This window comes from Epinephelus moara, chromosome 22, assembly GCF_006386435.1.
Source record: "Epinephelus moara isolate mb chromosome 22, YSFRI_EMoa_1.0, whole genome shotgun sequence".
Classification (NCBI taxonomy): Eukaryota; Metazoa; Chordata; class Actinopteri; order Perciformes; family Serranidae; genus Epinephelus; species Epinephelus moara.
Genome location: NC_065527.1, coordinates 13983263 through 14010084, shown reverse-complemented (window position 1 = coordinate 14010084; position 26822 = coordinate 13983263). Strand labels below are relative to the sequence as shown.

The following is a 26822-nucleotide window of genomic DNA, read 5'->3' as shown; positions in this document are numbered from 1 at the left end:
AGTAAAATTAGATTAATAAGGATAAATGTATTAATATCTTAGTCACAGTAAACATAGCACCAAAATACAACATTTCAGTGGTAAGTAGTAAAATCTGAGAGAATGCCGTTAACTATTAATCTAGTAATATTTTTCCACAGCTCATATGTAAAATTACATGACCGAAAAAAATAAAAGTCTTTAACTTTTTTTTAAAGAAATATTTACTGAATAAGAATCTGTGGATTAATTTCAGTCACTCTTTTTTATTTATTTTTTTTTATTTTACCTTATTTATATTTTCGAGGGGGGGAACTATCTTGCTGCTTGAACTCTTCAGTGACGTCAGACGCACGCTGCGCGCTCTCAGCCTTGACCCGAATTCAAATCGAGCAACCACAGCAAAGCTAGTTTTCTCGATAATAAAAAAGCAAAAACACGGCCTTTTATCGTGTTGCTAGCAACACAGGCGTATTTTAAAAAATGTGAAACACAAACAGAGTCAGTATAAACGTGTCAACATGCGAAACAGTACAGGAAGGAGTTGGTGGCCTCGAGGGGGGAACTATTTCCGGGGTACCAAAGTCAGGTAAGCTAATTTAAACAATCTCCCAACACCTGCTCTGGTTACTAGTTCACTTATTGAAATAAACGGGCAAAACAACATGTACAGAAGTTCGTTGGCATTACTCTGTCTGTCTTAAAGCAGTGGAAAAAAACTGACATTTTGACCAGGTGTGTTAAATATGTATTTTTATTTCGGTAGGGTCCAGCCTGGGATAAAAGCATTGGGCTTAAAGTGAAGTAGCCTACACAGGTAAGAGCTGGATGTTATAAAATACATTTTCAAAAACTATGCTGAATTGTGAAATGGTGAAGAAATGAAATCAATTAAGCTTTAACAGTAAAACAAATTATTAAACCAAATGTGTATGGCTGTGGGTGAACTCAGGTAATTGGGCCACTTTTTGGTAGATGACCAAGAAAACCACCTAAAACTCTGAAAACTACCTTAAATGTTGCTTTTACAACTTGGTATGGTTCTCTGCTGTATTTTTATTAAAAAATATGTTGACAAACAAAATGTTTGAGAAACTTTGGACCTTCAAACACATCAAGAACCCCTGCCTCACTCTGGTCTGGTGACATGTTCATGTACAATGGGACAGTTCAGTCATAAATTTATCAAATTATTAATGTAATCTAACTATTCATTGAAAAAGGCTGTCCAGCTTTTCTGCCATGCTCTTCCTGTTCTTTTGCTTCCTGACTAATTCTGGACCGTTGTGGCTGACTCCCTGCATCAGTGTTAATGCTTTTGGGTGACAGAATATTAAAAATGTCTGTGATATTACAGGGTGGCACACAGTGGCATGAGTCATGATTTAAAGGCACCAGGTTGCCTAAACATGCTGGTTTCACTTCAGAAAAATGTCCCATTTTCCCCTGAATGCATCAAGTTCTCACTCTGAACCCTTTCCCAAAGAAAGTAAAGTGTTTCGAGAGAATATTTTGATTATAAGTCAAGCATTTAACTCTTTGCTCTGCCCATTCTAGTTATCTAAGACCAATGAAAATTATTGTTTCATGTAAAGGACATTTGTAGAAACAATGCAATGACATGTTTGATGACTGACTGCTAATATTTAAGATGTAAAACCTTATCTGTCCCACATTACCTGACTTCACCTTAGTAGACACAAGACTGGACAATAAAAGTATGAGGGAAAGGTAAAGTGAATGCAGTGCGGAAAGCAAGACTTGGTACAATACATCTAGTGTATGATGCTGGCAATATATGCTATTGGATATAATGCATCCATTTTAATCCTCGCACCTGATGCCCCAAACCTTTCTGGGCAATTTGGTTTGTTCATTATAGTTTATATTTTAATCTTAATTTGAAAATTAACATGATGCCCTTCATTTTTTTTTATTAGTGGCCTAATACTCATTTTAGGTGAGATGAAATTCTTCATCCATATTTATCCTAGTCAAAATATCTCTGTGTTGCTTTACCACTTGGGGCGCAGTTCCTCAGTTTGCCCACTGGTCGGCGCTGTCCACCACTGAATGTGCAGGCTGAGGAGCTGAGCGTTGTGTTACCCGCTCTGCAGCAGGTTTTTTGAGATAAGATACCATGAATCTTTAATGATCCCGGTGGGGAAGCTGGTCAATTTTGGCATTATTATACACGTCAATCAAAGAGCAGTTAACATGGATTTGAAAAATAGCTTATGTAGGACGGTGGCTGTTGTTAGGTGTGGAATATGTTTTATAAAGCGCATTAAATATTAAATAGCTGATAACATATTGGACATTTTAGATGTCAGACTATATTTTTAGGAATGAGCTGGTGTATTTAATCAAGTTTAACCTATGTGACTGTTCACATGGGAAATAAACAATAATAATTTTATATTTCTGTTTAAGGAGAGATGATTATAACGTGTTTTGATGCTGTTATTTTTATTTGGCTTTAAAATTAATAGAATAACACCGAGTCTGATTTGATAAAAATGCATAAATAGAGAATAATGAAGACAATCGTAACAGTCGGTCAGTCTTGCAGCAGCAGGCCTGTTTGGTAATGAGGTTTTGTCCCTCTAATTCATCCTCCTTAAAAACGTGGATTGGTGACACGGCCAACACTTTAATTGCTCCCATTGATTGATAGTATAAAAACACAACAATGCAGCCTCATAGCCCGGGTGGTTTCCCCCCTATAAGAAAGCTGGCTGAGTGAATTGGGTGTAGCTGTGTCTGTGTGCGCCTTGGCCAATGGAACCAGATCCTCCCTGCAGTGCGTAAGAGCGCGATTTAGGATTTAACCAAGTCTTTGCTGCGGGGCTGGCTGCAGTCTTCACCAGAGCCCGACGGCCTGAGAGTCTCTCAACAATGCCAGTGTAGTTTTCACACCACTTTGGAGTCAGACTGCCTCGTTTTTCTTTTTTTGCAAATCAAATTAAACCGACCCACGCGTTCCCCTCTCGAAGTATGACTGGAGTATTCGACCGGAGGATCCCGAGTGTGAAAAGTGACTTCCAGAGCTCCTTTCAACTCTCCACCATGCACCATCCGTCTCAGGAATCTCCTACTTTACCCGAGTCCACCGCCACGGATTCTGGCTACTACAGTCCCGCCGGTGGAGTCACCCACGGCTACTGCTCGCCCAGCTCCACCTCGTACGGGAAGCCTCTCAATGCCTACCAGTACCAGTACCCGAGTGTAAATGGATCCGCTGGAAATTACTCGACAAAATCCTACACTGATTACAGCTCGTACACGACCCCCGCCTACCACCAGTACGCTGGGACTTACAGCAGAGTGCAAGCCCAGCCGAGTCCACAAGGTACGGGCCGCAGATTTTTCCATCATAATAACAATATATAGAGGGAAGAGTATTATGGGATAAACAGCTTCCATGTTGAATAACCGAATTATTATGTTTTATCTTGTTTTATATTTTCTGAGCGTTTTTTATCTGAGTGTTCCTCATGCATAAAAATGCACAAATGTATAATCTGGAGCTAAATCATAAATAAGGAATATAATTTTTTGTTATGTTACTAGACACCACGTCATTCAGTGTGATTTTTAAGTATGATAAGAATACACGCGCTTTCCTTTTTCGCCAGTCTGGAATTAATTTGGCGCATGAAATTGGATTTCTTGTCATCTCAGAGATACAGGCGACAAGCCACTCAAAAAATATATTATAAAGACTTTGTAATAGGCTCAAGTACTTATTGTTGTTGTGATTATTTTAACAGAAAAAGAGATAAGCGAGCCTGAGGTGAGGATGGTGAACGGCAAACCGAAGAAAGTGAGGAAACCCCGGACTATCTACTCCAGCTTCCAGCTGGCCGCTCTGCAGAGGCGGTTTCAGAACACACAGTATCTGGCGCTGCCGGAGAGAGCCGAGCTCGCTGCCTCGCTGGGACTCACGCAAACACAGGTGGGATTTTATATCACATTGATCCCTAATGCATTTTTATTGTTTTAAATGTGCATAATGCGTCTTCGTTAAAAAATAATGACCATTTTGGTGTGCTTTGTTTCCGTGCGCCTTTACGCACCGCGCCTCAATCTATTGTTGTCTGCCTGAGGTTATATACGAGTTATTAATGCTCCTGTTCCTCGCTCTCCTCCAGGTCAAAATATGGTTTCAGAACAGGAGATCAAAAATGAAGAAGATCATGAAAAACGGCGAGCTTCCACCAGAGCACAGCCCCAGCTCCAGCGACCCCATGGCGTGCAACTCTCCACAGTCCCCGGCCGTCTGGGACACACAGGGCCCCTCCAGGCCGCACAGCCTACAGCCACAAAACATCAACACGACGGCGTCTAACTTTTTGGAAAACTCGGGGTCATGGTACACCTCAGCTGGCAGCTCCATGGCCGGCCACCTGCAGACCCCTAACTCGATACAGCACTCGTTGGCTCTTGGAGCGGGGACGTTATATTGAAAAAGCCCCCTGTTGTTCATTTCAAATCTTTTTTTTTCTCCTCCTTCTATGGGACTCGTGTTCAAATTTCAGAGGAATATGCAATGTATTTGATGACAGTCATAGAAGAAACGTGTAAAATGTGTAAATGTGTGCATGTAATTTATTGCATTTTTTGGAAGACTATTAAACGTTTAAATGGACAATGGAACTTTGCAACCTCCGGCCTCACTGCAGTCTCCTGTTATTTTAACCCTCCGTTATTTACACTGAAAATCACGACAAAGACTAACAGACATAAATAATGTTGGTGAGCCTCAGGTGACGTCTCCACACAAGGTTGTAAAGCACAGCTGCTCCGTGCTGAGGCGAATCTAAAAAAAAATGTCGTAAATCTATAGTTTCCACTCGACATGACACCTTCAATCTAGCAATATTTATTCTGTAATTTTTTATTTTTTATTAAAGATATTACACAGATTTGTGTTGGAGATGGGGATGAGTGTGGAATAAGCTTTGTATTTTCCTTTACCATCAGGCTCATTTTAATCTACGATGATATGGAAGGAAAGTAGTGCAAAATTATGATTTTATTAAACAGACAATAAGCCAAAAAAAATGTGTTATTGTAAATACATTTCTGAGAAAACATGGCCACAATGTACCACTGTTAGCCTAATCCTACCATTATAATTACACTCACCGGTGTTTGATTTGTCCTTTCATAACTCTGCTGTAATGTCCTGCAAATTATCATTCTAATAATATTTTATAGAGACTAATATTGTGCCTGTGGAATTCAGTAGTGGCTCATTTCCTTGATAGTATTTTTTTAATACAACCTGATTTATGGTGGTATCCTGATGTTGATATAATAATTCATATTTTTAAATTAACCAAAGTTATTACAATTATCCCTCATATTGGGTATTATTATTATTATTATTATTATATTATTCAGTGCTGCTTCATATTCACCATCAGGATGATCACCTTTTTATCATCAGATTGTGTTTTAGTGGAGAACCTGATTGAGCCTTTCAGTTGCTTCCACCTCGCCTGTAAAGAAAATGCCTGCCTCTCTGCAGCAGACAGTCTGCAGTCGCTCTCGCTTTGTGTCCCCTACAATTAGCCGCTTTGAATGGCAGAGAGGAGGCGAGGGGGGCGGCACGGAGATCTGAGACAATCCGCATTCCTGTGGGGGTAGACCGGCTCCAGAGCTCTGCCACTCCCGGCCGCAGCCCACCTTCCGGGTGAAATAAAAAAGAGGAGAAAAAAGGGAAAAAAGAAAAAGGAAAATCCTCCACAATTTCACCATGTTATTAGCAGGCAGTAATACCAGAGCTGCTGCTGCTGTTGCAAAAAAAAACAAAAAAACCGCTAAACAAACCGTGCCACTGTGGGAAACATTGGGGATTTGAAAATTGATCTAATTGAATTTGCCCGGCCATATGCACAAAGATCATATAAGTGAGATTCTACAAACGATGCTGCTACAAATCCTCCCTCCCCCTCCCTTGTCTCTCACACACACACACTCTAAACAACACAATCTGACCCACACACTGACCCATGCGTGTTACCATTTCCACCTGACACAGAATCCTCTTCCTCACCTGATTGCAGCCCATACTTCACACACACACTTCACACACACACATGCAGCAGCAAACAAAATGCTCTTCTTAATCTAAAACGCCACTGTGCCTGTTGTTGCTGTTGTGTGCAGCCTAATTTCTGCTGTAGGCTAAACGGTAGTCCCGTAATTACAACGCGAGCAGGTCACTCGAGAAATTTAGATTTTCCACATTGCGCGCGCGCGCGCACAAGAACAGCCGCGCGCAACCTCGTGCACAGATGCACACACAGGCCTTTATATCCCTCTCATACACACACGCAACTACCGTATGTCCCCCACTATCCATCTCTCACTCACACACACACACACACACACACATACATACGCACACACACGCGCGCACACACACACACACACACACACACACTAGTGGTGCCATTATATCGAGAGCCCCCGTTTATTTCCAACCGAACATTTTCCACTCAGCTAGTTTCCCCCCGTTTTGCAAATCGAGTCTAAATAATGACAGTTAGCTTTACTGGACAGCTTCAACTGTAACACTCCACAATAATTATTCTCCAGGATTAGGGCCTCCATTATCATAATCTGGACATTGACAATTACCTATAATTTGCAAAGATGCGCTTGGTTCTTGATTGCAGAGGGCTTTTTTTTTTTTTTCCTAACTCGCCATCACTAAACAGTGACAGTAATAACAGCTAATTTTGCAGGCAATATATAAGAGCTTACCGGGGTGTGCAAACACTTTCCCACCTGGATTTGCTTATTCAAGCACCAGCAGTAAAACCGTGCAGAGCTTTTTGGGTTAGCCTAGATGCGCATGAAAGGTAAGGACGAGTCTTATATTTTCTGTCCTGTGACTGCTGGTGATCTTAGAGGAGGCTGGTTGGATATTACTCTTCATCTTGATGGTTTAGTCAGTCTGTGGCAGAGGCATGGAAACGTTTTGCATGTTCCTAATATCTGATTTCTTGTTTTTATTTGTTGGAGAGAATGTTAGGGTAGTGGATGTGTTTATAAGGGTTGTTCCGGTGCTGTGTGATCTTGTCAGGTGCTATAGGCGCTTTATATGAGGAGCCTAGTGCAGCAGGTGACACTTCCCTCCTTGCACCCCCACCTCCATACATGTCACTCTATCTATCTATCTATCTATCTATCTATCTATCTATCTATCTATCTATCTCATTTGATGTAGCTCATCAAAGCCTTTTTTCCATTTGCACAACACCATGAAACGTGTCACTTCTTCTGAGCTGAATAACCCAACTGCGTATTTATGAGCTTTGTTGATGTTTACTCGACTGCTGCCTCGGGCTCCCTGCAGCCCGCAGATCAGGGTGCACATGGCCCATGATGCAGATAGGCCCCACGTCTGGGGGGCCCAGGTAGACTGAATGTGCGCCAGTGGGACATCCGCGACTTGACAGCTGCATGAAGCTTTTCAGCGTTGTAATTTCAGATAATATCCCGAGCGCTCACTCTTCTCGGCAATTTGTATGTGAATAACCGAATAATTTTCCCTTTTGTTCCATCTGTGCTACCTCAAATCCAAATAAAGATGCCTTTTAGTATTAAAAGTGGTAGAAAATTACAGGTAATTATCTTTGACGGTAAAAACGCTGTAATCAGCGGGCTACATCAAAAATTACCCTAATTATGCCTGCATTTATGAGAATGGAAAAAAAGCCTCACTTGGATAAAAACCCACAAATTGTCCCAAATATCTCCTTCATATTGAACGCCGCTGCAGCTGGCTGCTTTGTTCAACATCGATCCCGTGGAGCTTGGCATTTAACGGCCTGCATTAGGACGGAGAGAAGGGAGAAAACATTTTGTCAATACTTCCAATAATTGAGGGTGAAATGACAAGATAAGCTGGACCTGGAGCAAATGTCTTTCGAGGTGAATGTAGACAGCAGCGGGGCAGGGTAAGTTAATTTCCTCCGGTGTTGAGTGCATTTGATAAATCTATATACTGTGGCGTTCTTCATCAGCCACTGAGCGCTTTTGGATTTATTTAAAATGTTTACTCGGATGAAATGGGCTTTTCACTGAGCACTGTGTCATTACCTTATGTTCATATTGTCTGCTTGGAGCTCGTACACACCAGGGGGACGGGAAATAGGCCTGTTATAATGTGATGTTGGCCCAATATGAAGCGTAAAAAGGCCTATTTCAGAGTGATGTTTTTGAAATCATGCAACAGCAGGCATCTGTTTTTTTGAGTCACGGTTTACTCAATCTGACAAAACATAAAAAGTGTATGTACAACTAAAATCGTAGATTATATTTACAGACAGACAATTTGCTTGGTTTTGCATGTTGGAGAAACAACCAAAAAAAAAAAAGCAGTCAGGAGTCCACCATGGCGGAAGGCTCTGGGCGCCACGGAGAGTGTAAGCAGTCTTTGCCCAAAGTGGCTAAAATGTCACTGATAATATTTGGTATATTGACGTTCAGATGTTGACATGAATGAAAGCATAACAGATATGCGAGCCCACTGAACAGCCATGTACGCTAAAAAATGGTTAGTTCCCTTTGTTTGTGTCATCACACCGAGGCTTGGCTGCGTTTTTTATCCTCCAGCAGAGGAGCAGCCGAGGGGGTTTTTCTTCTCCTCCTCTCCAGCATCCAGTCTCTGCGCTGACACAAATTGTAGGCTACGTTGGAAACTGTATGGCGGAGATCCGGAGGCCTCCAGACAGCTCACTGACCTTGTTGCCTCATCAGTCTATCTCTGCATTGAATCTTGATGTGGGGAGGAATACCAGTGAGAGTAGCCGGGCATGTAGCTGTTGGCCGGCATGTTTACTCCTTTGGAAGAGGCCGAGACGTCCCAGATCGGAGGGATGGTCGGGGAGCGCGGGGAGAGGGACATGGAGCCCGGCATAGGGTCGCTCTCGTGCGGGTTGCCGCCTTGCTTGAGCAGCTTCTTGAACTTTGACCTCTTATTCTGGAACCAAATCTTTACCTGCAGCAGAGGAGGGTGCATGTAATTAGTGGAGGACATGTGGATAAAGAGGCGGTGTGGAGAAGGTTGGTCAGTTTCTGCAAAATTGCAGGTATTAAATTTAGCATTAAATATTAGAGAGATCATCACCAAAACAAAAACACACACCCAAATAATAATAGCAATGTAAAAATCTTTATTATAATCAGACACACGATGGTTTCCAGGAGTTAATGTGAAAATCCAGAGTGTAAATTCCTCCTCATACCTGGGTTTGTGTCAGTCCTAGAGACGCAGCCAGCTCGGCGCGCTCCGGTAAAGCGAGGTACTGTGTTTGCTGGAAACGGTGGTTCAGTGCTTGGAGCTGCAAACTGGAATAAATTGTCCGAGGTTTGCGAATCTTCTTGCCTTTCCCGTTAAAACGAATTTCCCCATTTTCAATCACCGTCGTCTTCTGCTGCTCTGCAACAAAAACAAGCAATATTATTATTCACAACCACAGCCTGGATGTACCTGCATTTTTTTGTGCGCAGGAAAATTGGCCACAAACGTGTCTAAACAGCTGAAATATTCCCTGAAGCTGAGCATAAATTCAGAGGCGCTGAAATGTCTGAAAATAAAAAAAAATCTGGCCGATAAAGGTTGACATCTCACATTGCCTTTAAGCGCCGTGGCAGCCACAATCCTCATACGCTGTCATATTTAGGATATTGCTGGTAATGACATGTCAATTAAATGCTAATTACAACATTCAAGGCGTGCGGGCTGCCTAATTTTCACGAGTAGTTGGTGAGGATTGCACGGTCGTGATGATCACACCCCGGGCATTAAAAACAGGTTTTGTGGGAGGTGAGGGGAAACAGGACAGCAAAACAGGCTGAGGAGGTAATAGGTTGGATCTCGAATTATCCGGTGCCGTTTACGCACGATTTTCTTCGCCCAGCTACGCTTGAAAGATCAATCGTCCGAGTTTGGAGTGGCCGTGCGGTGACTCGGGCATGACACCAGCACTGGCAGGGAGAAAAGGTTTGGTTCCCAACTGTGGGCCACCCCGTACTAACACAAGGTATGCGCTAGCGGTGCTGTCAGGCGCCGGGGATGGACATGACGCGGTGCATTTTTCCGCTCGGCTGGTGAAAAGGGGGTCTCTTACCTGTGCCGTCTAACCTTGTCTGTCCTCCCGTGTTGTTGTGATAGGATGGCAGGTACGGGCTGTGGTGCGGATGGCTCACGTAGGGGTAGGGTAACGACCTGTTGTAGGTGTTGGTCCCGGTGTACGCGGTGTTGTCGTGCTGGTGGTGAGCGTGTGAGCCGGAGTGGAGACAGTGCAGCGGGTAGTGGCCGCTGGCCATCGACGGGGAGCTCTGCTGTGAGTGCGACTGCTGCCCAAACTCCATGAAAGCAGACTTGGACGAGTCCTGAGCCTCCAGACCGTCAGCCATCGTAGTCATGGTCATCATCGAATTTTCTGCCTTGAGAGCACTCACCCCCCTCTCTCTCTCAAGACCAAATCGGTTTTCTCTCTCTCGCTGTGCTGTTGTCTCTCTCCCCTCTCCACACGCGAGCAGATATTGTCCTATTAACACCCGAAATTTTCCACAGGCGTCTTTATTTTCCCCCCTTGTCGTGTGATATTCTCACTCAAAGTGGCGGAAGCTAGGCATAAGTTAAGGGAGAGATTTTAAGGTGGATTCTGTTAAAATTGAGCCCTTGCTTCCAGACTTGATGCAGACACTACAAGTAAAATGGTTTGTCTCCAAAGGGCAGCGCCTCCCGATTGGTCATCCAACCCAACGTCATCAGTGCTCTGCGCTTCACGGAGACTTGAGCTGGAGTTAACCCACCTTACCAGCTCCCACCACAACTATGGGGGAAATAATATATGGTGGGAAAGACGCATAATTCCTACAGACAAGCTTCACACGTAAAACCAGCTCTTTTGGAATTGCCGAGTCGGCTTTGTTTTTTACCCAAACCCCCCAAATTACGCACGACGCGCAACATATAGCGCGCGCTTTGATTTATCCTGATGAGTCTATATGTGCCTCTGTTTTTTTTTTCTCCTCAGCCTTTAACTCCTCCTCTCCCCAGGAATTATTAACTTATAGGAAAGTATCCTACAAACATCCTTTTTTACAAACATCCAAATTATTTTTTAACCAAAATACTAATAAATTATTTGCAAGATAACAAAATATCCACACTCACATGTCAGCTTTCATTTTTTAAGTGATTAAATATTTTTGAAATTAGAATTAAAAACACTTATAAATGAGTGCGCAATAATCCCAGTCGTGTTCAATTTAAAAGCTTTTTTAAAGATACTCTACTTATTTATACTAGGGAAGTGTTCTGTTTTATGCCAAGGAAACTTCTGAAACAGGTGGAATAGCCTTGGAAATAAGTTTTAAAAATACGCCTATACCGCCACTATTTTTTATTTACAAGTTTTTTTATTTTAAAGAACAACTGGTTATTAAATAACTTATTTTTTTCCAGTGCAGTATTTGCTTGGATGTCGCCTAATGAGCAGCCCCTCTTTAAGCCCCCCTCTGCTCTGAAAGTAACATATATTATAACTGTTCGCTTTGCCTGGGGCTACTGACCATATGATTAAGGATCTCCAGACAATTGAAAATACAGTACATGTGACACATCAAATAACAATATGCCTGAGGTACAATAGGTTATTTTGCACATAGAAGGGTGGATACCGTGATAAACTGACAGTGTCTTTTATCTCTGTTGTAATATGAGGCCTGATAGGGTCCTCAATATATGTAAATTATACAGTTTGCCTCTGAGGGCTGCGAGGTTCGATTCGCATATAAGAATAAAATGCTATTTCCGCAAATGAAATAGGTATTCAAATTATGCTTTGCACCACTTTCAGCACACGTTTTTTTGCCGCAATGTAGCATTTCACCCAAAAGAAAAAAAAGAGGGCGATGAAAAATAATTATGGTTGCAATCAAGTTACTAGGAAAACCTATTTGATTAGCGGCCACACTTTACTCAAATTGCAGCTATAAAATTAAGAACAATTCGCCTGTAATGATTATGGACTGGATTTATTTTGGGAGGGTGGAATAAAAGTGGATATAGCATAAATTATCCCCTAATTATACGCCAGTGTCGCCTCAATTATCCTCTTATCAAAAATGGTTGTCTAAATGCAGCGTTTAGTTTCAATTTTCTCCTTTTCTGTAACAAGAACTTGGTACCTTGCTATTATCGTCAGCTACGGTTGTTATTTACTTTGTGGGATTTAAAAAGTGCACAACCCAGCCGGATAATCATTTTACAGCAGCGGACCAAGAGAGGAGCACAGAGGCAGGGATGTGAGCCGCAGCACATCCACACGGATTTTTTCCATGCTTCCAGACGCTTAGATTAATTTAAATTTATTTAAGAAATCAGGGGGCTTTGGTTGTCGTCAGGAAGGGCTGCAGGTAAGAGCTTCCTTTGAATGCTCTTTTATGTTCAGACACTGATGAATGATTTTACTGCCTCTGATAATTCTGTATTTTAGTGTGTGGCCGTGCAGACCTTGCAGCACACCTTGGTCACCCCTCAGTGATCTAACATAGTGGCCAATTCCCCTGCCCGTGTTCCACTTGGACACGCAGAAGAGAAACCAGATCCTATAGCTTTTCTAATCGCCTTTGAGTCCTACTACAAAGACATACATGCTTTGCAGTAGTTGCTTCCCCCCCGTGGGCTTTAAAAAAATCTCGATTAAGATGAGACATCTTCATTCTTCAGGTTTTTGCAGCATCATCTGTGTGCAGGGTTATTAAGTTGCGGGTTAACCGTGCCTCCAAGTCTTGGTGTCCCGCAAGCGTGTTGGGGAGGCTTTTCTAGGCGCACTGAGATTAAGGGAAGTGGTGAAAGGACGGATTTGTTTGACTAGAGAGAGCATGACATACTCGACCTTGGTGCTTTTGAAATGTTTAAGATGTAGCCCTGTTGCATGCATGCTGACAACCGTGCCTGATTGCAGGACACATGATGAAACCATCGGCCTGTACCGGATGTTATCAGTGGATCATTTCGTTTCGTTTAAAATCAATTGTGCAAAAAATGTTTTTGAAATTCTGACACTATGCCCCTAAGGCATGCTCCACCTGCTGCACCATGTCCCCCTGTTGTACTCTGGCCCTATTAGGAGTTCATAGCCTTATTCTGGAGAGAAATTATTTTATGTTTCACTTCGTCAAAAAATGTCAATCACAAAAAATGAACAGCGTTCAGCTGCAAATCTAGAAATCACTTTGTCCCTAAGTAGATGATTGACCTTCAGCACAATCAATGGCCGTGGCGGTTTAACAGAAGTGGTCTTTATTTCCAGCTGTCTTATAAACGTTGATGAATGACTCTCTAAAATCACTCCAGGCCTGGGATTTCCCTGACATCCACTGTGCGTCGGCATACGTGAAAACTGAGCATATTTTTTGCCTTTGTAGGTGTAACCTGGCGTTATTTTATGCTTAACACAGTCCCTGTCAGTTTAAATGTTATTAAATTTGGATTGCAGATTTCAACCCAGATTGGTAATACCAGTGCTCACTTAGATAAGGTCATTTCCGCGCATATTACATTGTAGATTTACGCAGAAATTGCCACTAGAGCAGTTTGAAAAAGGTGTAAAATATAACTCCTCATCTCTGTGCCTCTGTCTGAATGTGTGTCACTGGCTGTTTTTAACTCCGTACGTCTTTTCTTGTCTATCTGGCCACATGTGTTAATCATATCTGAGCGTTAACACGGAGTTCCAGCAAGACACAGGTCATAATTGTAGCGAGAGGCTGGGCGTTTGCGGTCGGTTCCCTCTAACAGCTATTGACTGGCTCGCATGGAAAAGCCACCTCCTTGGCTGCTCAGCTCAGGGGATCCGGGCGGTTTTTTGGGGACGCTGAGGCTTGTCACTGCAGACAGAGACCGGAGAGGCACTTAAACAACATGTCTCCCTTCTTTCTCCGCAACGCAAAAGCCACTGGCGCTGCACAGACAGCCAGGCGTCGACGGCTCTCCATCTCTGCCGCGTGAAGGGCGGGAAGTGGCGAGGGGAAAGCGCAGATGCATACCCCACACAGCTGTCAGTATAACATCGTTCATTGTAACTAGATTCAGAGGGAGCACCCCCCCCCCCCCTTACACACACACACACACACACACACACACACACAGCAGCCCCAAAATGATCACCGATCAGCCTTTAATGCTCCAGCAGAATTCATCCGTGCCCAAATGGTGGCGCGCCGCTTTTACGCACACAAATTGCGCACAGCGTACTAATGCAAACCCACTTATGCAAAGCTTTGATGTGTTTTTGTAAAAGCCTGCAACTACACCAAGAAAAATTAGTGCGGTTTTGTCATAAAGAAAACCATGCGCTACCCGGGGCAGACGACTGTTTACAATAAGTTTTGCATCATAAATTAGGATTGCATTATCTCTCCGGTAAATAGCAAAATTGGCATATGCATGGCCCCAGGTGCACGCGAGGGCCTTCAGATGGACCCAGCCTAGCGTGCTGGGGAGTGGAGTTAAATGACCACGAATAAGCAGAGGGCCTGGACCACTGAGTCTTCACAGCCACTCATAGACTAATGGATTTAATTTGGCACGACTGAAGCCGCACTGGTCCCACTCAGATCCCGAGTCCTAATTAAGACTGCTTGTTTCTCTTGTCGCCTTCTCTCGCTGCGTGTTTAGGTCCAGCTGAGTGATGGCGCTGCTCGGTTTCCTGCAGCAGTCATATGCTTTTTATAGGTTTCTGTAATGGTGAAAAGAAACAGAGGCCAGTGAACCTGAAATTTTGGTGTAACAATAGAATAATCCTGAGCTGCAGACGCCTAAAGAAATGGCGACAATGCCTTTAAATTTCTGGCCATATTATCAATATCTCTAAGACAATAAACGGAGAAATAGCGAAGGGTGAAGTGGTCTCATATTACCAGATGTAAGACCAGTATAGCCTTTATAATGTATATATTTTATCAGTTTAGGTTCAGTGCAGCTGGACCTGGTGAACAGCCTACAACTCCATGATGCTATAGGCCAACAACAAAAGAGCTGTATCCAAAAAGTTCATCTGAATTTTATGTTGGTGACAAATAAGACTATAGTGCCGGGCCGTGCATTGGTCCCCCCTTTTTTCCTCTCTCGACTTAATACGCGACATTATTAGGTCTGACAGCACAGTGGTCGGTCTTGAAGGAGAGGATTTGGTCGATAGATGACAGACAGGAAGGCCAGCAATCATGGGCTCTTTTTTTATCAGAATGTACTGTTCGATGCCGTTTATCCCTGATGATAGAAAATTGCTCTGTTGCCAGGACGCTGCCGCCGAAATAGAGGGCAGGAGCAACATTTCCATTTTCCTGTTTGAAAGCCATTGAAATGAATTAGTAAAAATGAAAAAAAGAGGAAAAATGAGAAAGAATCCCCTGGTAAACAAAGGAGAGCAAACAAAGATACCATTTTCTTTTTTGCCGAGAATCCACCCTCCTCATTTTCTCCCCATTTTTTTTCCTCCTCTTCCTGCAGGAGCAGAGTGAGGGTTTTACTTCAACAGTTGCAAATCACATGCTTGGCTTCTAATGTAGTCCAAGGCCCGGGCCTATACTTCAAAGACAATCATTTATTTCCCAACCTCCTGGAATAATTGGAGCGCCTTTTCATCTGTCGTGAGCGAGGAGAAAAAAACGGAGAGAGAGACATTAAGAAAGAATACTTGACAAGGATGAGCATTAAACAAACTCCTGAAATATTTAATCATAAAGCATGAATGAACAGTAACCTGTCACAGTGGGAAAAATGAATATTAAAAGACGAAATCTGATTTTATCAGAATTTAGAAAGCGTTTGGACTTAATTACACATAGTAGCTAAAAATGATATGTACAGTCGTTAATTATTCCACCGTCTTTGCTTTTAATTTCTAATATTAAGCATTTTGCGTCAAAAAATTATTAGTATTATTATTAGTATTATTATTATTAACATTATTTGTAGTAGTGGGCTGTTGTATGTTACTGCTGTTATCCCGCCATTATCGCCATTTTAAATCACCAGTTCGTTTAAAGTTTTTAAATCTTACATTTGGCATTATGCTGCTGACAATCTCAATGCATGAAAAATAATAATATTTTTTTTTTTTAAACTGAAAAATTATCACAGAAGATTTAAAAACATGGCGGATATATTATCACGCCTCTTATGGGTATTTTTCGTTAAGGTAATATCACAAACTGCAGTCTGAGTATTATTTATCAGTGACACAGACAGATCCTGTGGTGAGGCCATCATCAGTGCACAGGAGAGAGGGGAGAGAGGGGGCTACTGTCTGTGTCCGAGCAGGCAGGTGGTTTAAAAACCTCCACAGTGCTGCTCTGAGCGCGCCTCCAGTGCGCGCCACACGCTGCATGGAGCGTGATAGGAGAAATGACACCCGAAGCACTGGATTATAGTGAACCCTTAAAAAGGGATTTAATAAATTGTGCAAGGATACTAAATGTCCCACCATAACTGCTTGTAGGAACATAATAATAGGCTGGTATTATAGGGATTAAAATGGCTGGATTCTTAATGAGATGTGGGAGCAACTTAATCTCGATTACAAATGCCAGAGATGAAAGGATGTTTTTACTGAACACTTGAGAAATAAAAGAAATTCAGTGCACAATTATTTTCACACCACACGTGCATCCCGCAATATCAGAGATCTAAATTGAGTTATACGCTTTGTAAGGCCTGCTTGTGAGCTCATTTTGATGGCTTAAGCCTGCACAAACATGTTGAATTTAATCTTTATAGGATAATAATGACAGCAGACTTAAATTTGTAACATATGCTGGATAAACAAAGCCACTGCTGACCAATTAAAAACTCACTCAGACCAAAAGGTTCATCTGCAAACGCAACCAGATGAAGCTCTTAAAAGAGGAATACACACTGAGACAGGACACTAAACTCCACATAAAGTGTTTTTAAATGACACTAGACAGAAAACAGACTGCTATTGATCTGATGCAGGATTAAACTTAGAAAACACTGGAAAAATCCTGTTGGTGGGAATATTTTGCAGATAAATCTCTCACAAGAAAACACCCACACAAACATATCCCCAGTGCAGACTAATAAAATAGTGTGTGTGCACTCCAACAGGAAAGTCCTGGCCCTGAATGAATGCTCCACTGGAGGAAGTGCTGCACACAATAGACAACACTGACTGCAAAATAAAAGAGCTTGAAATTTAAGAGCACGGTGTGAACCGGAGTGGAAGAAAAGTGCAGAGAAAGGGATCACACCTGGTGAAATGTGCGGTGGACGAGATGCTGCTCGGGTTCTCATAAGCTGCGAGTTGTAGGAGGTTGTCAGGTGATAGCTGTGGACCTTTGTCTGCTGCACCTTAGGAGACACTCCTACCTGAAACTGCATTTCAGATCAGGCTTGGTTTTGGTTTGGTCTTGTGCTCTGCCCTCTTTAGTCATTGTCTTGCTCAGGAAAAGTTGGAGTAACAGAGTAAATGATGTGTGGTATTTGTGCAAACCAACAAAAGTTCAGATTCAGTGTCCACATTCAACTCTGGTTATTTTGCAGAAAAGAGAAAAGAAGGCAACATCCTCTCCAGGCCAACAAATGTCCAGTTATTAAAAGTGCAAAGACCTAACATCTGTTTCAAAGAACTCACCTTTAATTACACCTCAGATCACAAAGTAAAAATGACTTTATTTGTTCCACTTTTTTTTCTGCACTGCAAAATAATATTAAAACTGAAATGTGTCACGTTTAAAAAGATTCAGATTCGCACATATCTATAACATACATTTGCACTCAAAAACAATTAACCTATTTTATTTCCTCGCAGCTCTTACCTGCACCATCATCATCACCATTAATATTACTACTGTTATTATTATTATTAGCCGGCACTCGATGTTTATTTTGGTGCTTCTGTTGTTGCTGTTGCTGCTATTATCATAATCACCATCATTACATTCATCACATCTCCAGTTCGTTTTAAGGCGTTTAAATCTAGCATTTGCTATCACACTGCAGCTAATCTTGAAAAACAATCCCATGCAAAATATAGAACAGGAAAAATGGAAATATTAGAAAATATGAATATTACAGGATGTTATTGTAGGATATTTTAAAAGGCAAGCATAATATCAAAATGCTCTGCACAGACATTTAAAATCCCTTCAATAATGCTGCAGGATTATACATTTAAAGTGCTGCTAAGAAACTAAAGTGGTGCACATATCATGCAGAGGTAGGCCATTCACGTTACCTATTTTTAAAATCAGAAATCAGCTAAAAACTGCAGCTAAAAACTAATAATAAATATGAATTTTCTGTCTTCAAATGTTCAGAAGAACCTTTTTTTCTGAGAAAATAAAGAACTGAAACAATAAAAAAGTAACAGACAAAATCTCATTGCATCATTATAAGAATTATTTCATTCTTGAAATTAAAAAAGCTGCATTTATTAATCAACCAGGACCATATAAACATCACTTAGGCCCTGATAATTATTAGCTTCCTAACAGAATCATATAAACTGCAAGTAAAGTCCAGTGCCCTCTCAGTTAAACCGCAGACCACAGATCAGCTCAATGATTTGGCCAGGAGATCATGTCCATAACCAGCCTCATAATATCACAGTTATTAATTTGTTGGCTGGAAAGCCCTCAGAGGCTTTATTTTCATTTGCTCTGAACTGTCAGATTGGAGTGGGGAGATTTTTTAGGACTTTGTCCATTTTGGTGAAGTGAAGGTAGCCAATTATTGTCATCATTGCCCTTGAAAATCTATTACGCCTCACCTGAGGGCTCACTCAATCAAAGAGACTGAAGGGGAGCGATTAACAGATGACTTCTGACCTTTAATCCATCGCAAAAATCACCCAAAAGAGCCAGACGGCAATCAGCATTTCTCCTTCACTCTCATGTTGCAAACTTTCTTATTGTTGACATCTAACCTTGGGCATCGTAATGGCAGTTCTCGGTTTGGGACCTTGAACGTTGTCTTCCGTCATTATTGTTTGAAAATGGATTGGCCACGTTCAACCTTGAATATTTCTGAGTCCATCAAACAGAGTAATCACAGTTTGTAAATCTCTTTTCAGTTTTATGAAAAATGTGTTCCAAAAATGTGTAACATTCTACGTTAAGTCCTTTTATTTAGGATTTATTAGCAGCACTTAAACATTTAATAAATTGTCTCTAAGTGTTAATTAATGTACAGTATTTGTCCATGATTATACTCTTCCTATGAAGTTCATATTATCACAGCTATATTATTATTCACATATATCTGCTTACATTATGGTGTGATAAAAATAATGACCAAATATTAGTAGACACGAAGACTTCACAAAAATTGTTACACTTTAAGGTCAGATGATTTAAATGAGTTTAATCAAAGACAATAACTTAAACAGACGCAACATGATCTCTACAGAGAGTTTAAAATTAAACCATCAAGATGTTTCAATAAAAAATCATTGTAGCTGAAACTAATGTATTTTGAATTTAAACAGGCTCATTGTGCCTTCTGCCAAGCTTTCTCTGGTGTATTGTAGGCCAGCTTCCTCACCTGGGGGAAGATGAGCACGAGTCAGGCAGGCATCATGTCCTGGCGCTGGCCTTTGCACTCATTTATTTCCACCTGAGTAATTAAAATGAGCTCTAGGCGGTAATGTTTTTAATTTCAACAATCAGCAAAAGGTGAAATTGATTTTTGTAGGAAATGCTTATGAATAACTTTTTTCCCCCTCTCTCTCTTTGTCTCCCTGTTTTCCCCTCTCCAATATCTCTCCCTGGCTTTTCCATCACGCCCACATCCCTCTCATACATGTCCAGCCACTGGTCTCCATCTCTCCTCCATCCCGTCCCCTTCTCTCCTCTCCATATTCCTCTTCATACCCACTCTACCCCTCTCTTCCTCTCCCCTCAACCACGCTCCCTCTCCCTAACCCCACACCTCTCTCCCCCTTTTCCTTCACCCACCCCACCCCGACCCCCCCATAGGTACGCCTCCATCCCCTCTTGGCAGCTCCATCTCCTCCTCGCCTCCCCCGTCGTCTCTCCTCCCTCTCCCTGGTTGGTTTCCACAGCTGTGGTGAGTGAGGGGCAGATGACCGGAGAATTGGCCCCTGGGAGAGCGCTGAGCCATCCTGGTGCTATTAGGCTCGTGGCTAATAATAGGTGTTTCAGACCAGGGGAAGATCAATCAGGGGGAATCATGGGGAATGTTCGGAGCAGCGCTTTTTACACATCGGCCCAGATGGATGAAATTACACTTGTCAGTTTTTAGTTGCATTACTCCCAAATTGGTTGTCTACTCTTTTTTTTCTCCCTCTCTCCCTCCCTCCCTCCCTCCCTCCCTCTCTTCTCTCCTTTCTCTCTCTTTGCCCTCATTCATGTGTCAGTGGCCTGCTAAAGGGATTCAGCGGTGAAATCCCTGTCATTTTTGTCTTTTCCCTGTTTAGCCCTCAGCCAGCAACTCTGTTGCCTGCATATGCACTTAGAAGGAATCAGTTCAGGATCTGGTCTTATGGCTCGGGCAATTTTCATGTTATAGTGTGCAAGTGACTTCTGTATGTGCTCTGCATGTTTAATAAAACAATGTGATTCATTCTCAAACACTTGAAACAGTCAAAATGATTAGTCGATAAACAGAAAAATACTGTTATAATTTATTAATTTATTTGATAGATTTTTCAAGCCAAGCTTTTATCTGTTTCATACCACTGTAAGTTTAATAACGTGGGGTTTTTAGACTGTTGGCCAGACAATAAAAGACATTTGAAGATCTAACCTGGGCTCTGGAAAAGTGTAACCCACATTTATTCATAGATTAAATGATGAAAAAACAATCCATCCTAGTCCTAGTTTTGAGTGTGAAACAAAGGCTCAGAATCACAATGCATTTCTAATATTAAGTTGTTTGCACAAAATTGTTCTCACACCAAATTGATAAATGTGTAAAGTAATGATTGTATTGTTATTGCAGAAAGAGACTGTTTAATTGTAATGTAATTAAACCTGTCAGGTGTAAATGAAACGGTTGGGCTGTCTCTCACTGTTTGAAACTGAATAAAATTTGCCACACAATACTGTCTCTCTTTGGTGTTTATTTTAAACTTGTATTGATTTGTCAAATGACAGCTGATGTGTGAAGTTGTTGCAGAAATTTCTGAAGCAAGCACATGAACAAAGACTAAAAACAACAATGAAATTTTGCAGCAGGAGGTTTAAATCAGGTAGAAATCCTGGCTTTGAACAGCACAAAGCTTCTTTACTATTTCCAGCCCAATACTCCTCATGTGATTGATTGATTGATTGATTGATTGATTGAGACTCAGACATTTCTGAAAATGCCTCACCAACAAGGCAGCTCAGAATATGATAGCAGAGCCACAGATGTGGAAACTGAATCTCCTGAGCCGTTGCAGGGAAACAACAAGCCCAGAAAGGTGAAAGGGGTTTATGTCTGGCAGTGCATGCAAGCCATACAGCATATCATCTAAAGCCCCTTAAGCTCCTGATGTGTTACATGATAACTAGCACAGCGTGCCAGTCGCAAAAGGTGACTACGGAGGCTGAAAGGGATCATTTTGATGCAGCCACACAACAGCTATTTGTGTCAGTGATTTCCACTTCTGACTAGGCGTTGACAGGCTAAAATGTTTAGTGTTTACAATGCTTTCCTTGCAACTTGTCCTCACATTAGCAATTTCCCCTTTATGTGGCGACCTGCTAAAGCCTCTGGCACAAGGGGGGGTATAGTATTGATATATTAAAGTGCTTGCTTGTGTTACTCCTGTGGAAGACAAGCGGCTACTACACCCTGCCATCAAAACACAAGCGTGACAATCACAGCAGAAGATTGGCTGTGTTGCTAAAGTAGCTGCTCTGAATAGCTCACTAGGGAGACATTTTTCCCCCCACTGGAAATCAATACAGCCCCCAGATGTTGGGGTCTCCCGGTCCACGGAGCAGCCCTGATGCGGAGATGTTCCTCAATGTCTGATTGCACAAGGAAGACTGGAAACAGAGAGGCTTCTTTGACTGAAAGCACGGTGACCATGGGGGAGGGAACCAGGGCCTCTGTGAGAGAGAGTCTCCTTAGCAACGGGAGGAAAATTAACATTGACATCCTGACTTCCCAGCAAAACTCGTCCCAGGGCTTCTGCTGGATATTTCCATGGGGCGAGCAAAAAAAAAAAGTGATGTTCAAAAGCTGATATAAAGACACACACTCCCTGCTTGTCTTCCATTTATATTGAAATGAGTTTTTTCCCCCTCAGCTCGGCTCGTGTGTAGTGAATACAGAGAGTCCTAATGTATGTATTTTGCTCATTTTACTGTGTCTGGCGTTTCCGCGCCTCTCCTCTGTGACTCTGTGTTTGCCTCCTGCTGTGGTAAACACAACATTGCTATGATAGCACATGCATTTCAGAAAGCTCAAAACACCGCCGAGGAGCCGAAACATTCATTCTCTCTCTCCCTCTCTCAATCTCTTCCCCCCTCTCCCTCTGCCTCAGTCAGTCCTCTCCCTCACTTCCAGCCAAGGTATTCAGCTCCCATGATTGCAAACACGCATAATGACAGCATCTCCCGGGGGCCAGCGGAGGTACCCCACTGATGCTGAGAGACTCTATCCTGTCGTCACATTGCGGGGAATTTGTCGGCAGTGCACAGCGGAGCCTGGTGAGCTTTGGCAAGGCACAGCCAGAAGCTGGGCTGGCTGTTTTTTGTTAATAAAATGAAGTGCAAATTGTGCCGGGCTCGTATGCATTGGAACAGCTCACTGCTTCCTCCCATTACGAGGCCAGGGCGAGCGCCATGGAAGCATAAGCGTGAATACATTATAAAGTAATGAGGAAACATCCAGGAGAGGGTCACGGGGGGCGTCAAGCGGCTCCAGAGGCCTCACCAAGAGCTTTCAGTGTGCTCCATGATGGATTAGTCATTCGCGTTTGAAGAGCGAGCGAGAGGTGGAGTTCAACAATGTTACACATAGCAACAGTTGCTAAGAGTTGCAGCGAGCGAGGCCTATTCAGTTTGTGAATATGTACAGTTGCTGCCGAGCAGGAATATAGGTGAATAGAGATAGAGCTGTTTTGTGTATCAATGATGATGATGGTGACATTTCCAACAATGCCACACAATATTCATGAGCATGGAAGCACTGCTAGGAACCATGGGTAGTGGTGGTGGGGATAATAATGTAAACCATTCATACCATGGCAGCACAAGAGTGGTTAAGAAAAAAATGTCTGATATTTGGAATTTGAGGCAAATCTTGCTTTGTGGGTGTAAAAATGACATCCCAGTTCCTGCCATGGCTGCAGCTGGAGCATATCGCTCTGAAGAATCCCCCCTAAAAAATGAAACCCATACAGGCTTGGATACAAAAAGCATGCATATCACTCTGCTCAGCAGCAAATCATCCGCCTAACAGGAATGATCAAGCCCTAACCTATTTTAAATCCAACTCTCTGTGATATGTCACAGAAAGCGTTCAGTGACACATTTAAGCGAGAAAGCCAGCCTTGAGTGCATTACACGGAGTCTCCCTGTCAATCACGCATCACACAAACAGGTCACATTCTATACATTCTGGTAGGGTGGGGTGGGTGGCAGCGAGGAGAGGAGGGGGAGGCTGGTTTGAGCCCAGTGCTTTAGAGCCACTTTCGGTTTCTCCACGGCGCAAACGCCCTCCCATTGGCATTCAGTCTCTGATGAGCCCGCCGAGCCGCAATGGAGTCGCCTGATGGAACGCCATGGCAACGGCCGACACCTGGCAAGAGTTCATCCCACCTCCTCTCTCTCTCCTCTCCATCATCCCCCCTCTCTCCTCCCCCCAGATGCTGGAACATATTTCCCTCAGACTGACTGAAAGCCCCTGTGAACAAATAATGGGTGCACGCCAGTCTAAATAAAGTGCGGTTTATGAGTTGCGGTCAGAAACGTCTCCCTCTCTCTCCCTCTCTTGCTCTCTTTTTAATGTTCTGTACAAAAAACAGTTGCCAACATTTTTTTTCCTTTTTTTGGGGCCATATGGCTGCTTGGTGATTATACAAAGCCATTTTTTCCTTTCTCACAGTGAGGCACATAGTCAAATAAAAGAGAGCGGCTCCACACCAGTAGTCTGCAAACCCATTTCATAGAATGGAACAAGGCTCCCAAGCCAAAACAAACCAATGTGTCCCTTTGCCATTTTTCAGCCTCAGCTTTTCAATAATATGTTAGACCTTAGCCTTGAATAAATCTTCTGCAGCAAGCTTCAGCTCGGCTGTGTTATCAATTAATCAAATTAATCAAGACTGGAGGGAGTTTTGCAAGGCCCTTGCAATTCACTGAGAGGTTGCATAAATATCCAAGTAAACCACTATTTGATGGAAACCCCAGAAGTATTAATCACATAAACTAAACTTACTGATGATGGAAGATGTTGTTTCAGAGTTCTTCGCACAGAAGTCAGGTTTAAGTCTTTGCTATTAGTAATAGGCCTATATTAAACGAGAACTTCAACGTTGTGGGAAACACGCGTACCTTTCCAAGAGTGACCTGAGAAGACTGATATGACTTTCATGTCTTCCACGGAGCTGGAGTCAAAACATGGATAACTGAGCTTAGACTGGAGACAGCTAGCTTGGCTCTGTCCGAAGTGGGGAAAAAAGCCTACCAAGAACCCAAAGGCTGACTAATGAACACGCTGTATCATTGCACGTTTAACTTGTAAATAAATTGGAAGAAGGACAATTTGCGGTTTCAAGGGGAATTATGTGCTAAAGCTTTCCTAACGAAAAAAAGGAGAAAACTAACAATCTGTACTGACACTTAATCATCCGACAAGTGATGCGTGGAGGCAGTTTTAATTTCACACCACAAGTGGAAAAATTGCTGATAAGTGTAACAGTAACGTTACATTGTTACTCCAAGTGCCACAGCTAATAAACAAAGCTTTATTAGCAGTGCTGGTGCCAAATTTACTCGCACACTGAGACACAAAGGAGGGAGGGCAGGGAAATAGCACTAGGGCTGTAAGCCAACCTGCAGGAGCTAGTGTAGCTAAGCTAACGACACTCTTCCACAAGCTATGAATTATAGCTACAGCATGTTTGTCTTTATTCACTGCAGCCGAGTAGCTCCCCTCCTTCTCAAATTCAAAGTAGTTCGTACTTTTGAAAACCTTTGAAAAAACCGACCGCCAAAACAGAGAGGATTTTGCCACCTATGCTATAGCAGGAAACTGATGTTTTGTTAAGAAATAGTTCCAACATGACTCGCCCTAAAATCTCAATTTTACATTTTCTGTTCAGGTACAGCTTTGGCAGCATGGTGGTGCCATAGTTAGCATTGTCGCCTCACAGCAAGAGGGTCTCCAGTACGAATCCAGGTTGAACACCGGGGTGGGGGAGGCCTTCTATGCGGAGTTTGCATGTTCTAACCATGTCAGCATGGGTTTTCTTTGGGTTCTCCAGCTTCCTCCCACAGTCCAAAGACATGCAGGTTGGTGATGTTAAATTGGCCGTAGGTATGCAAACTCTTGCCTGCTGTCTTCAGCAGTCTCCCATCACAAAGCTACCAGAGTGTACAAGCTAACGTTACCTTTTTCACCGTTGATTCACATTCAATATAAGGATAAAGGAGCTCACTCAAAGACACGAGTGATGTGCTGGACATTCGAAAGTTTTCTTTCCACTCCTCAGCGACATCAACCCCACTCTGGAAAGTGTCCCACCATCTGCTTGTTCGACCAGGCCTGATCCAAAACCATTGTTTCTGGCAGACTTTAAAAGCGTGGACACTGAAGTGGAGCAAAAACATCAGGTGCAGCAGATGCCCCTGTTTGTGCAGGAAGTGATGCAGCAATACTAAGTTTAAGTGTAAAGTAGTCATCTGACCAAGCAGCACTAACAAAACGTTAGCAAACCACAAGTTCACCATTGTTCTTATTGTTTCTGACATATGCTCATTGCACAAAGCAGCAATGGGCATGCGCTAATTGAGGCGATTACGTCATCATTTCCCAAATGCTGCATGTTACATAACTACATGGATACAGTGACGTAAAATCTGTCTGCGTGTGCGCTAAAAGATAGCGGAAAACATCCAATTACAAAAATATATGAAAAGGCATAGACGGGGCCTCAGAGTTCTTTGGAGAATTAGCAGCATATTGTTCCCTGTTTGGACAGAGTCATGCTAGCTGATTCCAGTCTTTATGCTAGGTTTTGTAAGCACAATCTCACTCCAGCTCCATACCACAGAAACATGAGATGATTTCAATCCTTCAATCTCACACCTCACACATACGAAGGATACTTTACTTCTGTCTTAGTTGCAGATAAGCGATGTGTCAGTGGTACACCTGATACACATACTAAGGCCTCACTGACAGCTGACAAGATGAATCCCTGTGTCAGATAATAAAAACAGGCAGAGGAAGATGGTAACTGGCTATTTTCACTTAGTCCCCTGGTGACTGGTGCACGTTCATAAATACACCAGCTATCAAGACTTGGTTTAGCAACCTGTGATTAGTGTCTGGGTCAGCACTATAGTATGGCGAAGCCCTTCGTCTCGATTTCTTAGGGTCTGGCAGCATTTATAGACCTTATTTTGTACCCTAAAACCAGTCTGTGAGAGCCAAATCACGCCAGTAAGAAAAATCAAGATAGCTATTGCTGTAAAATCAATGAAAAGGCTTTGAGGTTTTAGTGAGGAGAATGGCACAAAGAATCATATTTATGAATGTAACACATCTACCAGAAATGATTTCCCCCATTTTAACAACTTCAAGTTAGAGTTAGCGGCCA

General features: G+C 42.5%; 2 protein-coding genes and 1 long non-coding RNA gene across 3 annotated transcripts; 2 read left to right on the top strand and 1 right to left on the bottom strand.

Moving 5' to 3' along the window:
- The first annotated feature begins 347 nt into the window (after window positions 1-347).
- On the top strand, window positions 348-21090 carry LOC126384142 (uncharacterized). The gene is made up of 3 exons (XR_007569232.1): window positions 348-568; window positions 746-796; window positions 19852-21090. It is a non-coding gene; the product is annotated as an uncharacterized LOC126384142 (long non-coding RNA).
- On the top strand, window positions 2674-5139 carry dlx5a (distal-less homeobox 5a). The gene is made up of 3 exons (XM_050035076.1): window positions 2674-3331; window positions 3753-3937; window positions 4134-5139. The coding sequence occupies exons 1-3, from the start codon at window positions 2977-2979 to the stop codon at window positions 4446-4448; spliced, it is 855 nt and encodes a 284-aa protein (XP_049891033.1). The 5' UTR covers window positions 2674-2976; the 3' UTR covers window positions 4449-5139.
- Window positions 7994-10983, bottom strand: dlx6a (distal-less homeobox 6a). Its single transcript, XM_050035077.1, has 3 exons — window positions 10131-10983; window positions 9246-9439; window positions 7994-8998 (listed from the first exon to the last, which is right to left on the bottom strand). Exons 1-3 carry the CDS (start codon window positions 10435-10437, stop codon window positions 8759-8761), a joined length of 741 nt encoding a protein of 246 aa, XP_049891034.1. The 5' UTR covers window positions 10438-10983; the 3' UTR covers window positions 7994-8758.
- Window positions 21091-26822: the final 5732 nt, after the last annotated feature.

What these genes read in the sequence shown, in the direction of transcription:
- dlx5a (XM_050035076.1), top strand. Translation starts at nt 2,977, where the DNA reads ATGACTGGAGTATTCGACCGGAGGATCCCGAGTGTGAAAAGTGACTTC. An exon ending in AGCCCAGCCGAGTCCACAAG is followed by an intron (nt 3,332 to 3,752) that starts GTACGGGCCGCA and finishes TTATTTTAACAG; the next exon opens with AAAAAGAGATAAGCGAGCCT. An exon ending in TGGGACTCACGCAAACACAG is followed by an intron (nt 3,938 to 4,133) that starts GTGGGATTTTAT and finishes GCTCTCCTCCAG; the next exon opens with GTCAAAATATGGTTTCAGAA.
- dlx6a (XM_050035077.1), bottom strand. Translation starts at nt 10,437, where the DNA reads ATGATGACCATGACTACGATGGCTGACGGTCTGGAGGCTCAGGACTCG. An exon ending in GACAAGGTTAGACGGCACAG is followed by an intron (nt 9,440 to 10,130) that starts GTAAGAGACCCC and finishes TTTTTGTTGCAG; the next exon opens with AGCAGCAGAAGACGACGGTG. An exon ending in TAGGACTGACACAAACCCAG is followed by an intron (nt 8,999 to 9,245) that starts GTATGAGGAGGA and finishes CCTCTGCTGCAG; the next exon opens with GTAAAGATTTGGTTCCAGAA.